This window comes from Corythoichthys intestinalis, chromosome 18 (assembly GCF_030265065.1).
Source record: "Corythoichthys intestinalis isolate RoL2023-P3 chromosome 18, ASM3026506v1, whole genome shotgun sequence".
In the NCBI taxonomy this organism is placed as follows: Eukaryota; Metazoa; Chordata; class Actinopteri; order Syngnathiformes; family Syngnathidae; genus Corythoichthys; species Corythoichthys intestinalis.
In genome coordinates this window covers 27,867,165-27,881,314 of record NC_080412.1, presented here as the reverse complement: position 1 = coordinate 27,881,314, position 14,150 = coordinate 27,867,165, and the positions used below count along the sequence as shown (strand labels likewise).

General features: G+C 40.9%; 1 protein-coding gene across 1 annotated transcript; it reads left to right on the top strand.

Moving 5' to 3' along the window:
* Positions 1-80: 80 nt before the first annotated feature.
* LOC130906460 (clathrin interactor 1-like) lies at positions 81-14,061 on the top strand. Its single transcript, XM_057820831.1, has 12 exons — positions 81-248; positions 917-1,021; positions 1,094-1,190; positions 7,003-7,111; positions 7,202-7,372; positions 7,459-7,627; positions 8,737-8,959; positions 9,229-9,310; positions 9,373-9,453; positions 9,753-10,057; positions 10,142-10,325; positions 12,404-14,061. Exons 1-12 carry the CDS (start codon positions 208-210, stop codon positions 12,598-12,600), a joined length of 1,764 nt encoding a protein of 587 aa, XP_057676814.1. The 5' UTR covers positions 81-207; the 3' UTR covers positions 12,601-14,061.
* Positions 14,062-14,150: the final 89 nt, after the last annotated feature.

Genomic DNA, 14,150 nt, shown 5'->3' with positions numbered 1-14,150 from the left:
AAAAAAAAAAATAAAAAAAAGTTTTTATGTGATAGAACTCTTGGGTCAAACGTTAACGTTCTTGTCAATAATACGCGGGTGACGTCACGCTGACGTTGCCGAAGCAACTGGGCCGTAAAGCTCGAGCGGCGGCGTCTCGAGGCGTGCGCGTGAGTCCGGAAAGGTGCCTCGGCGGCGTGCGTGCGTGGAGCGTCCACGCGCCAGAAGATGCTGAACATGTGGAAGGTTCGAGAGCTGGTGGACAAAGCGTAAGTAGACGCTAAAAAGCTTTAAGTTAAGCTAAGCAAAAGCCGGCTAGCGGGCGGCTCGGCGCTGTGACGTCACGGGTTCGGCTCAGCTGTTCGCCACCGTTAGCAGGCTAGCTGCCAGGCTACTGTAACCTTGTGCCGATTGCCCACTTGCGAAGTCAAAAGTTCATCTTTAATGACCGCTTTGACTCAACCCCACTCGAGGGAATCAGCTTGACTTGCTCGAAATGATGTTTTGTTCTCCTTTGATTGTGAATGCGAGCCCCCCTCCAGCTAATTGCACTAGCATGGCTCGGCTTGGCCCGTTAGGCTGCAGTCGCATCACGCCCTTTTACATCCTGTCCCGCCCGCTAATTTCCACGAAGCGTATAAAAAATGCAGCATCAATCGCGTCTCTCATGCTGTCCTAACGGAAGTCTAAACAAGGACCTCCTCCAAGCACACAAAAGAATCGTTGGCTCTCAGGACAAAAACAACAGACAGGAAGAGTGTTGATGGCTAATTTTATTTTGATGGGTTCTAAGTTGAGCTCTCATGGGAAGTGATCATTTTAACCCATTCAGTGCGACTGATGTCCGACCCATTTGCAATTGGATATCTATTGCTGTCAATGCCCCTGAAACACTAACACAATAATAAGATAAGTGTGTGTTACCATGTGCCACCAGTACCAATGTGGTGATGAACTATTCGGAGATCGAGTCCAAGGTGAGAGAGGCTACCAATGATGACCCTTGGGGACCTTCTGGTCAGCTGATGGGAGATATCGCAAAGTATGTACGGACACTAATACACAACCACGCATGCGTACTTCTTGACCTGATGGTGTATGCGTGCGTGTGCAGGTCAACCTTCATGTACGAGCAGTTCCCCGAAGTGATGAACATGCTGTGGACCAGGATGCTGAAAGACAACAAGAAGAACTGGAGGCGGGTCTACAAGGTGTGCGTCATGTTGTCATAACACTCATTTTTTTAAAAATGGTTGTCAATAGGGGTGTCACGGTACACAAAAATCTTGGTTCGGTTCATTTTCGGTACAGTAAGAAAACAAAATGCAAAATATAAATGTGCTAGTTGTTTATTACACACCTTTGTGCTTTCACTAATAGGAACACTAGCCTATACAAAGCTAGAATTCTGCTCAAAAAGTACCTGGTATTTAAAGATAATCCAACAATTTGCCTGTCAGACCCCGCGTATTGGTCAGCTTTCTTCTGAAAGAAAGAAGAAAAAAGTCCTGTGCTAAAGGGAAAAGCAATCCCAATGAAAAAGACTTTAAAATGTTTTTTTTTTTACAAATGAAATGCCTCAATGAATCATTTATTTTTCTTATGAACAGTTTTCGTAAGCTTTATTGGTAGATTTTCTCAAGTTAAAGCCCCACACAGAAATGAATATATTTAATTGTGTACGCAATAGGCATGTGCCGGTATGAGATTTTGACGGTACGATAACCGTGAGCAAAAATACCGCGGTTTCACGGTATCACGGTATTGTAATTATAGCTCCCAAAAATTTTGAGATGTATGGGTTAAAAAAAAAAACTTTTTTCCATTGAACAGGATTTTTTTTTTCAGACCATAGTTGCAAATTGGAACATGAATATGTTGTTAAAATAAATAAATTATCATTTAAAAAATATTGGAAATAAAATTAAAATAAATATAACTTATAGACTATACTCACAGCCACAGCTCAAGTTGCACAAGATTACAGCAAGAACAAAATCATTTCTATAAAGTAAAAACACTTCTGAATAAAATTTTTTAAAATTTATACTGCATGACTTTTTTTTGTGGGTGGAAAAGCTTAAGTGAAGTTTCGCCATTTTCAGCCACTGTGTCAACTCTAGTCTACATGATGTTATGCCTTTGTGTTAAAAATAACATAAGGAATTCATAAGTTAGGTAAAAATGTATAAGTTAGTTAAAATGTCAATATTGTTGTGGAAAGGTTTGATCTTAAAAAAAAAAAAAAAAAAAAAAAAAAAACACATTGGGAGTGAGACCTCACCTTGATCCAGCGAACGTGGATTTGTGCTTAGGGCAAGATCATCGTTCGCAATTAGCGATCTTTGATGCTATCACTTTTTCCCCTTCATTCAAGCGAATCAAGCTTGTTTTCTCACTCTGCGGCTGTAACACTCAACGAAGTTGCTCTCCCAGCTGAGCCTAGGCTAACATTCATCTTTGTAAGCTTTTACTTAGTTTATATATTGAATTTGAAAGGAAAATGTGTGTTTTGTTTTTGGCGAACTTTTTCCATGGTGCTAATCTTTGGAAGCTACTCACATGGAAAAATCTAATTGTACAACATTTTAAATGTATTCATTTTGTATATTAAACTTACCACGATTTGAGAGCTCAATAAATTGAAGAACAGTACGCCTTATGTTTGGAGTAATTGTTTTTGGGTTAGCTGGCTGTGTAGCCGATAGCGTCACTCTCACACACAGCAACAAACGGGAGGGGGTGAGCGCTGCTGCGCCAAGCCACTTCTGGCTGCATTTTTGACACAAGAAAAATAGCGAATACCGTCCTACGGTCTGACGGAAAATTTTAGTGGTTTTGAAACCGCGACGTTTTCACACCACGGTAAACCGTGAAACCGGTAACCGGCACATGCCTAGTACGCAGTAGGGTTGTTCCGATCATGTTTTTTTGCTCCCGATCCGATCCCGATCGTTTTAGTTTGAGTATCTGCCGATCCCGATATTTCCTGATCTGATTGCTTTTTTTCTTGCTCCTGATTCAATTTCAATCATTCCCAATAATTTTTCCCGATCATATACATTTTGGCAATGCATTAAGAAAAAAATGAATAAAACTCAGACGAATATATACATTCAATATACAGTACATAAGTACTGTATTTGTTTATTATGACAATCAATCCTCAAGATGGCATTTACATTATTAACATTCTTTCTGTGAGAGGGATCCACGGATAGAAAGACTTGTGACTTTGTATATTGTGACTATATATTGCCATCTAGTGTATTTGTTGAGCTTTCAGTAAATGATACTGTGGCCATCCAAAATGCATGATGGGAAGTGGAACCATGACTGTGCAACGTGCTACCAATTGCTAGATCTTCTCTGCGTTGGGAAATAACACAAGGTGTTCAGACAATGATCAATTGCCACCTTGCTTCCCCACATTGCTTCCCATGATCTGTCTAATCATAGGGAGAGGGATTGTAAGGCTTTTGCCAATTAATAAAAGGCTCCAAAGGCTGCCAAAGTTCACTCTACTCATTTTGCGCTGCGTTTTATCTCCCTATATAGGTAAAACAGCGTCATTACAGATTGAGCGCATCAATGAGTGAGAGGGTCATGCAGCGCATGCATTAATTGCGTTAAATATTTTAACATGACACATTAATTGCCGCCATTATCGGGATAAATTTGATAACCCTACTTTAAGCCTAAACTAAAGACTCTGAATGAGTGTAACATATTATGTCTGTGACGTTAAATACTGTTTGGGATGTGCATTTACACTGTACCAATATTTAGAAAAATTCAATTTGGGGTCCTGCATTGTTGTTTCACAGTATTTGCGCTGCCCTTAATGGCAAATGGAGGAGTTTAGCGAACGGTCCCTTAAATGTTCGTGGGTGACATCGTTGACACGTGATGAAATGTCCGTGCGCGGCACGTGATCAAATGTCCGTGCGTGTCACATGTCACGTTTGAAAAGTCAAATGCCGCGGTGGTTCAGCACGAAAAAAGTAGTGAGTCCTGACCCGGTGTACAGCCAACAGGTAAAAGCACTTCGTTTTCATTATGTTGTGGGTGATGTTGTTTTATCTGTTAAAATTCAATGCTTTATACTTAATAAACTCGCAGTTTACGTTACTTGATGACGCCGCTTTGCGAGTGTCTCCGAGCTGTCATTTTAACTTTGTTGCGATGTTTGCAAAGTCATCAAAATGCCATACTCACATGCGGTGATGATTGGGGATTGTGTTATTTGGATTTGTTGATGTACCGCATGCCTTGATCGTCACATTTGCTTGGTAAAATGTAAGCCGTGAGAGCGGGTTTAACCCAGCCGCGAGTGACTTCCTGGTACCGCAAGGCATTATGGGACTTGTAGTCCACGTAGAGCGGACTGTATATTGTATAGTTTGGCGCTGGGTTATTTGAATTGATGTAAATACGGTTATACTACTGAAACGTAAATATAAAATTAATGAATTTAAATTTTATAGCAAGTATTGATTAATTTACATTGATGCTGCTGGTGTGTTGGTGATGGTGTTAATTTATTAATTTGTTAATAATTTATGGATCACTCATGTTTCTTTCACTGAATACATTGAAACTGTTTTAAATGAAATTGTGTAGTTTGATATAATCTTTATATTGGTGATATGCTTGTTAACACATTTGTGGTGTTTATGCTACCAGGACAGTATTTAGTAAGTGGGAGAATTGTTGGTTTATTATATGCATCAAAACATTGTTTGGGAAACTGAAATTGCGTATTTAACATTGTTCAGGTTATTACCTGCTGCCATGACTACCACTATTGCTGCTATGGCTAATCCTGTTCCTGCCTGACGTTTTAAACTGCAAAAAGCAAAATAAAGAGGAAAAGAGGAACAGTGGAAAAGTGAGCTGAGTAATTCCTTAGACACCGTGGTCAACCCCTTTCCGTGGGGAAAACGGAACAAATACAATTAGAAAATGATTTAATTAAAATATATATATATATTTATTTAAAAAAGGCATGGCCGATATTTTTTTGCCGATTCCGATACTTTGAATATGACGTGATCGGACCCGATCGATCGGGACATCTCTAGTACGCAGGATCTGTGTATTATTCTTATTATTTAATTATAGGTGTTTTAGCTCCTTTCAATTTATTTTATTTAAATGGGCTATTATTGATTTTATTATGTGTTTATACTTTAGAAATGTGATGTAGTATTCATTTATATTGTATATTTTATGTTGTATAACGTTAGTTCCTATGTGAATATTAGTTACTACTTGTTTTGTTGTGGTAAGAGGGTTTTGTATTGAACACAGGGCCGTGTTGGTTGTTATTATAGCAGAGAAGACAACAGTAAATCAACAAAGACAAGTCAACTGTGCCAAGATCTACTATTCAAGAGATCTGATGGACTCAAAAAGTGGGTTACGATTAGAGCTGTCCCGACTAGTCGACGTAGTCGACGTCATCGATGACGTAAATCCGTCGACGAGCACAACATGCCGTCGACGGTTAATGAAGGGTTAAAAAAATATATGCGTGGAAAGTTAGAATGTCGGATGCTCTGTTTGCAAGCAGGGAAAGCGGCACAAAGCCAAAAAAAGCGCACCAGAGTGTCCAAAACATTGACTTATTTCAAAGAAACAAAGGAGAGTACACTCTTCTGTCCTGTCTCTTCAGTGCCAAGCTTGGCTGCACGTCGGTCGTGAATAAACACCTCAAGCACCTTCACGCAGTTTGTAAGGTTTTTTTTTTTTTTTTTTTTTTTTTTTCATTTTTTGTACACCAGAGGGTGCTGTCGCCTTACTAAATAATAATGTTTCATTGACAATGGGCCTATAAGTGCTATTAGTATTGTTCTTAATGCTAATTGAAAGGTTTATTTCATGTTATGGTTTATTTTATGGTATAGAAAATTATTTAAGGTTAAAAGGTCATAAATATATACAGTATATACAGTGATTGCACTCAAGGGAGAGATTGTCAATGATAAGGTAATAAGGTAAAGGCAATTCATATAGGCAATTCATTGATATATAAATAAGGTTTAAAAGGAAAAAGGTGAAAAGTTTTTGTTAATTTCTAATTGTGTGGCTTTATTTGTGTGCGCCGTAGCTCTTACGGTGTGTTTACATCAAGGATGGAATAAAAGTTGTAAACCATCAGTTTAAGAGACCATCTTTTCAATCGGGATGCTACACTAGCTAATTCTATCAGCATTTGAACTCATTGTTTATTTGTGATTTATTATTGTTATTTACGTGTTTATTTGTACTTTAATAAATGATTTGAGTGTTCCAATATGTTTTTTTTTAATTGATAAGCGTCAACAAAAATTTCATTGCTAAATTAGTTTAAAAAAAAATAAATAAATAAATAAATAAATAATTATTAGATTAGTCGACTAATCGTAAAAATAGTCGGCTGACTAATCGGGAGAAAATTAGTCGTTTGGGACAGCCCTAGTTACGATTGCATATTAGTTTGAAAATCGACCGGATCCACCGTATTTTTACACGAGTGACTCCCGGTCTGCCCGATCCTAGCTACTGGTAGTAGTATTGACGCAGGAGGGTCGCGTCTCGCGTCAAATAATAAACTCTGCCGTTCTTTTCACATGCGTCGTGTTGAGCCGCTTCTGGGACGCTTCTGGGATGCGTCTAACACGCGGCCGCACTGCGACTGGTGTGCATTGGCTGATTGACTTTAACGCCCGCGTTTCACTGTGTTCTCGCGGCGCGACAACATGTACCGTTACACCCTTAGTTGTCAAATCATTTTTCCCTTTGTGATGCGGTGCAGGAGCGGTTGAAGCAGTCAGAGAAATTGAGGGGATCTTCGCTAGAACAGATCATGTATAGATTATGTGATGTGGTAGTTAGCATTAGTGAATTCTGCAAAATTGTGATTGAAAACAGCCTGAATGTGTCTGTTGTTTTTGTTTGTTTACCGAGCCTAACTCGCTAATCGATCAGTCATCCTCAGTTTCTTATTGTTGTGTAATGTGGTTGCGTGTGACCCTATAGGCATTGCTGCTGCTAGCTTACCTGATCAGAAACGGATCGGAGCGAGTGGTGACCAGTGCACGAGAACACATCTACGACCTGAGATCTCTGGAGAACTACCACTTCATTGGTCGGCGTGCAATTTATGTCTCATCTAGTGGCTTGAGTGCAGTCTTTTTAGGTGCTTGAACTAACAAGTGTTTTGCTGTTTGCCGGACAGACGAGAACGGGAAAGACCAAGGCATCAACGTACGCCAGAAGGTGAAAGAGATGGTGGAATTCGTCCAGGATGACGACAGACTTCGAGAGGAGCGAAAGAAGGCCAAGAAGAACAAGGACAAATACATTGGGGTGTCCTCAGACAGCATGGGAGGGGGAATATTAAAAAACTGTGAGCATACTAACAGGCTCGTAGTCACTTTTCAGTTGCTTATTTTATAATTTGAGACCTGAACATGTCTACTTGTGTATTGACAGCTTGCGAGCTGGAGCGCAGTAAATGGGAAGAGGACTGGGACAAGAGCCGGGCGGCGTTCCCCTTTAGCGAGAAGCTCGGTGAGATCGGCGAAAAGATCGGCAGTACCATTGACGACACCATTAGCAAGTTCCGGAAGAAGGAGCGAGACGACTCCCCGGATAGGATCAGGTAATGCCCCGTGGTTTATGTGCTAAAGAGCGCATGTGTGTTTGTTTTTGTGTATCACTGTTTCCGTATGTGTGTGGGGGTGTTTCTGTGTTGTACGTTTGTTTGATATCTGTTGGATCGATAAATTGGTTTAGTAAGAATCAAATTGATTGAAACGCAAAAACATTTATATCAAATCATCGTTTAGTTAAGCTGCTTTGTTAAAAAATATCTGAAGCAAAATTGTCAAAAGCATTAAAATTGATTTGTATTTCTGTATTGATTTAGTGAAATATAAGTAATTGTGTTAAATGTGTACATAATATCTTATTCAATCAATTGAAGGCCATTGAATCATATAATATTTGTGATATTGGCAAATATTACCATTTATAGCATCATGAATTATGGTGAGTTACTCCCCTAATTTTAGAAACAATGTGTGTGTCAGCATACAGTACATACCATATTGGCCCGAATATAAGACGGCCCTGATTATAAGACGACCCCCTCTTTTTCAAGACTCAAGTTTGGGGAAAAAAAAGACTTTTTGAACACCAAATTAATTTTTATACAGAAAATAATTACAGTACATCCGAAACAAATGATTATAACAATATATTTGAGAGAAAACGCATGTTATTTTGCCTCATTCAAATCTTAATATCTGAACATTTAAATATGTAAACTAAAGTGCAATCACATTCGTAAATGAATGGCTTCTGGTTTTTGAAATGTAAATAAACCAATCTATTGTGATAAAACAACAAAATTGCAATAACTGCATTAACCATCAAAGTGAAGTCTAACTGTAACTGTAGTCTTGAAACAAATCTGAATAAGGAAAAACATTGCAATAAAATAATGCAAACTGGTTAAACTAAAAACAGTAGCCGAGATTTGTTATGACAGAACATCGCCTCAATGATATCTGGCGCCATCTAGCGTCGTGAATGGGTATAATGTCTAGACCGCGAATATAAGATGACCCCCTTTTTCAGTATTATTTCAATGCAAAAAACACCGTCTTATATTCGGGCCAATACAGTATTAGTGTTTTTTTGTGAATCACTCAATAAGTGCACTTTCGTGACCGCCGCATCACGCCTCTCTTCTCCTCTTCTCGGTAGCGACAGTGAGGAAGACAGGACATCCAGGAACGGCCGTCAGGAAGCAAACGAATTCAAAGACGAAGAAGAAACGGTCACCACCAAGAATGTCGTCCGCAATACCCAGGCCTCCGAGACCACCACGACCACCACGCGAAAACGCGTCGGCACACCCTCCAACAAGACCTTGGACCTCGGCGCCGCCGCCCACTACACAGGAGACAAGAGTCCTGAAGACAACGAGGTACACCACAGGCCATCTTGTCAGGAATGAGCTTCAAGATGATTTGAAGACAACAAGTAGCTTGAACGATTCTAGTGGGACATTTATTTATTTTACATTTGTAAGACAACGACTTTCACAAAACATTGACAAGGCTAGAATTTATTTTTGTTTTCGCCTGAGAAGACACTCTTGCTTGACAAGACAACCCTCTTCCGTCACACCTAAAAATCACATGGGCACCGTCAGCGACCGTATTTAACCCCGCCCCCTCTCCGCTGTCTCACTAGGCATCCGTTAGCCGGCTGTCCAGTGAGGGACTTGCAGACCTGCTGGACATCGAGCCAGTGGCCAATCAGAGCTCTGCTGCGGGTATGTACCTTTGTCTTTGTGATCCATTGCAAGGTTGTTACCACAAGTGTGTTTCCGTTCAGGGGGCTGCTCGAGTGACCTTATCGGCGGATTTGCAGACTTCTCATCCCCAGCGGCGTCCGCTAGCCTGCCTGCTACCAGCAGTAAGCTTTTCTTATTGTCCTTCCTTGGCCTAAATAACTTGCAAGAGGTTAGAAGCGTCTTTTCAGGGTTAACAAAACATAAAAGGGCACTATCAATTGTAATTTCGGAGCCAAGTAAGTTCAGCACAATTCAGCCCGCAAAGCCCTAGCAACTTGAAATTTGTCAGACATCTTTAGTAGAACTACAAAAAAGTCTCGAGGAGAAATGCCTCAGAACACACAGGAAGTGTGGCATTTTGCTTCTAAGCATCAACATCACAACAAGACGAACACTCTTTCATTATTTGTCATGTGACCAGCTGCGGCACCAGCCAACGGAAACGCGGACTTCGGAGACTGGAGCGCCTTCACCAACCCCATGACGTCATCCCGTACTGCCAACGCTGCTGCGCAACCGATTGCCGACCTGTTTGGCACCCCGCCGCCACCACTTAACCACGCCCCCAAACCCACCGCTGTCCCACCTTCTGCTGAGCTCTTTGACCTGATGGGTGGCGTTAGTCAGCCACTTACCAGCATGCACGCGACGACGCTGAGCGCTTCGCAAAGTTTGACCTTCTCGTCCACCGCTGTACCAACTGTGCCGTCGTCTCGCTCCCAGCAGGTATCAAACGCACCTCCATCTTGTGTTTTCACATTTTTATTCCCTGTAGATAAAGTTCGTTGTCATATTTCTATCTGGCGGCAGAGTCTGGGAGGTTTGACGTCTCAGTCACAGGCTGGACTGAAACAGAACGTCGGGGTGGGAGGTCAGGGAACTTTAGGCTCCACCTGGTCTGACCCGTCTGTCAACATCAGTCTGGACTTCTTGTCGACCGGCGTCAACCCGGTCAAAACGCAAACAGCCCTCAACAACATCATGCAACAGCAAGGTGGCGTGTCCTTTTCTTAATTTATTGGCTACCATTGATGACATCCAATTCATTTGTACTTGGAGGGCTAACAGTGAAGGATCATGTGTCTGTGCAATGGACGGTGATAGATGTCTAATCCTTTTTTTAGGGTCATTTAAACAAATCTAAAATATCAGACAAAAATAAACAGAAAATGATAGATGTCCAATCCATTTAACACTTTCAGGGGACAGTGTTCACTATCGTTAACAAAAGCTCCTTCCGGACTTATATACTGCCAAATTCCCGTGTAATGTGACGTGGGATTTACCCGTGTTATGGCTTTCAGACATGGAGAGATGTTGGACAGTTTCAGACTCGTCCAGTGTTGGCGACTCGGCGCGCGCTGTGCGTGGAGGGTGAGGGACGGGATTATATAAACCGGACATTACGTTACATTACATTACGGACAATGAGTTGTCTCTTCATCGGCTTTAAGATTCAGTAGCAAATTAATTTTGCTATGTTTCCAGGTTAATTCAGTTTGTCACGTTGATAATTGTGATGGTTGTTAACCGCTTTTCGTCTTTCTGCGAAGAAAGAGGAAATGACGATCAGCCCGCCATGATAGTGACGTCATCAGACTTCGCGCCGTGACCAGGGAATTAACCGGCTACTGTCATGCATGCCGCGTCCCGGTGAAGTCCCGGACATTAAACTAGGACGCGAGACGGTTAATGCCAGTGTCATCTCCGTGTCTTTCGACCCGAAAAATTGCTTTCAGACATATAATTGCTGGGACTTAACCGGAGTTCAGAGTATGTCTGAAAGGGGCTCATGATGCATGATGCTGCATTTAACCGACCAGTAAGATACGAAAAGTTTAATTATGAATAGGTGGTTAAACGACTAGTCGCGCACATCCCTAATACATAGTGGTTACGGCCCCAAGTCACACTTTAAAGTTATTTTTTTATAGTGTTTACTAGGAGTGGGAACCTCTTGGTACCTCACGATACGATACGATTTGCGATACAAAGCTCAAGAGAACAACGATCTGACGATATGGCGATACAACGATTATCGATACATTGGTCAGGAAATCTTTCTAGAATATTCTACAAACGACTAATAAACAGAAAAACAAGCTTCTGCTGTGAATTGGAATGAGTTTATCACTAGTAGACGTCCAATCCATTTGAACTGGGAGGGATGACAGCAAACTCATAAACAGAAAAACAAGCTTCTGCTGTGAATTGGAATGAGTTTATCACTAGTACACGTCCAATCCATTTGAACTGGGAGGGATGGCAGCGAATGAACGAATGTTAAATTCGCTTCCATCCCTCCCACTTCAAACGGATTGTACGTTTATGGTGGTCGGTGGCAGCCAATGCCAGGCAATGAGGTAATTTTGGGCCATTTAAGGTCATTTACCTGTTGATTTTCAGTTACTTCATGTTGATTTTGGGGTGTTTTATGGGTCACTTCCTGTTTATTTTGAGTTACAGAACAGGAATTGACCTGGAAATCACCCAAATGAATAGGCAGTGACTCAAACTCAATAGGAAATGACCTGTAAATGCCCTGAAAAATCGAACAGAATGACTGTGAATGCTCTGGTTTCGAATGAACGAACGTTCCCAGTCTAAATGGATTCGGCGTCTTGCATTGTCAATGCAGCCTTAGAGTTAACTGAGACACTATTATGGTGGAAGATTTTGGTAGCAACTTGTTGGTTCCTTTTTATTTGTTTTTTTAGACATTGACACCTTTTTAAAACCATATCTTGGTTCTTGGCAGGAGCATATCAATAACCTTTTGTGATACAATGTATCACGATATATCACCATTTCGATATTTTGTCACACACCTAGTATTTACCTTCTTATATGCGATTGATGGCGACCTACATCCAATTCATTTAAACTGGGAGGACTGGCTGTGAATGTTAATTTTTCACTTCCATTGACTGTGGTAGACGTCTAATCGCCTTTGACTATGAGTCATTTGTGCATGAATGGATTAAACTCAGAGATGCAGCTTATGTATTCATATGCAATGTAAGAAAGTACTATTGAAATATAACTCATGGCTGCCCTTTGTACATTTCGCAGGCGTCCTGTCGAGTAACTTCGGGAGCCTAAACCTCAGCCTGCCGCCACACGCCAACAAAGCACCCATCAGACTACTGGCCAATCCCGGCATGACCTTGGCAAGCGCGCCGCCTTCCATGACAACAGGCGCGCACCCTGTAATGAGGACCCCGGCAAAGCAAGATGCCTTTTGTAACTTTGGCAACTTTGGAAAATAAGCAAGTGTGTATGAGTAGGTGTGTGGGGGTGCGTGGGTGGGTGTGTATGTGTGTTTTGAAGTTAGGTGAGTTAGGGCGACACGTGCATGCAACGGACTGGAATTCTTACATTTTATGAGGACCCAAGCACTCGTCTTTCCTATACAGTCAACTTGTTATTGGCCGCTCCCAACTGCCAATGGTGAAAATCCGTTAATATTTGTTGCCCATTATAATTACAGTAGATTGAATGAAAATATTGAACCTAAAATAATCTTGAATGATGAGCCATTCCCCAAAAATTAAAAGGATGTTGATCTTCAATCAAATGGTTGACTCACAAAGAGTTTGTGATCTTACACTTGGGGGTGACATTTGACTTTTGAATATCGGACTGCTGAATATTTCCGTGCTTTTTTTTCGCATGTTCCACACTTTGAGAATCACTGGCTTCTGTTGACGTCAATATCACAAACTTTTTGTGAGTGTGTTTTAACCTCATCAGGACAAACGATTTGATGAATATCTTTGTTTTCCAATGCCCGCTTTCGTCTGTCCTGCCTTTTTTCAAACGACAGAAGTGCGCGGTCGATCCGAATCCCTGGAAATTACATCATGTCCTGGAAAGTGGTAACTTCAATCATCTCGTAGCGATGGACTCGCATGCTTGTGAGAGCCGAGCTGAACATTTGTGAGTGACTGAAGTAAGTGTGACTGCATGTGAATGACAACGTGTATAGGTTTGAGTGTGATTGATTCCGTGTAAATGTGTGTGTGTGAGTGGGTTTACCTTGTTTGAGGCGTGCACACACAGTTAAGCCGAGCCGTTTGTGTGCTCCAAATGACCAAATCTTTATTTTGTTACTCTCAGAAGGACACTTTAGATTTTAGTTTAATATTTACTTGACTTGTCTTCATATGCGGAGCGCTGCTGCAGTATTGATGACGTTCATATTTGTGTTCCTTTTTCGGTACTACAGCCTGGTTGTTTCAATTGTGTACTTGACTGGACATTCAGTGAAATTATGACAAATGAGTCCATCATTTTGACTGCACTGGTACTGCAAGTACAAATGCTTTGTTACTGTATTTAAATGCATTTTTCAGGTAATGTTTTTTTTTTTTAAAGGCTTTTCACTCCCCCCCCCCCCCATCCTTTCTCAAATCGTCATGTTACTTTTTTCCCACCTTGTGCGAATGACTACACAATGTAAGAAAAAAAAGCTTCACTTATCTAAATTGTCAGATTTTCAGCCTCTCGACAGTAAAATGCTCTAATTTCTGCCATCTCCATGAAAGCAAACATTATTTTTGTGTGAAGCAAAGAGACATTTGCAAACAATTTAGAAAACCATGATTTAAATTTTTGCCGAATTTCTGACGCTGTTACAAACGAAACTCTTCACAGAATCAAAAATTTGTGCATATTCTGTACTGTTAGTCGAAAAGAATGTCCTGTTTTCAATAAAGGGATGGAAATTGTAAAAATGTTTCATCCGATTTATTGGAAAGAAATTGACAAGCAATCGAATTCAAGTAATTGTACTTGAATACAATGACCGTACTTCCAG

Excerpts from the sequence above, each read along its gene's own strand:
- LOC130906460 (XM_057820831.1), top strand. The coding sequence starts at position 208 with ATGCTGAACATGTGGAAGGTTCGAGAGCTGGTGGACAAAGC. Across the intron at positions 7,112-7,201 it reads GGAGAACTACCACTTCATTG|ACGAGAACGGGAAAGACCAA; the intron begins GTCGGCGTGCAA and ends TTTGCCGGACAG. Across the intron at positions 8,960-9,228 it reads AGAGTCCTGAAGACAACGAG|GCATCCGTTAGCCGGCTGTC; the intron begins GTACACCACAGG and ends CTGTCTCACTAG.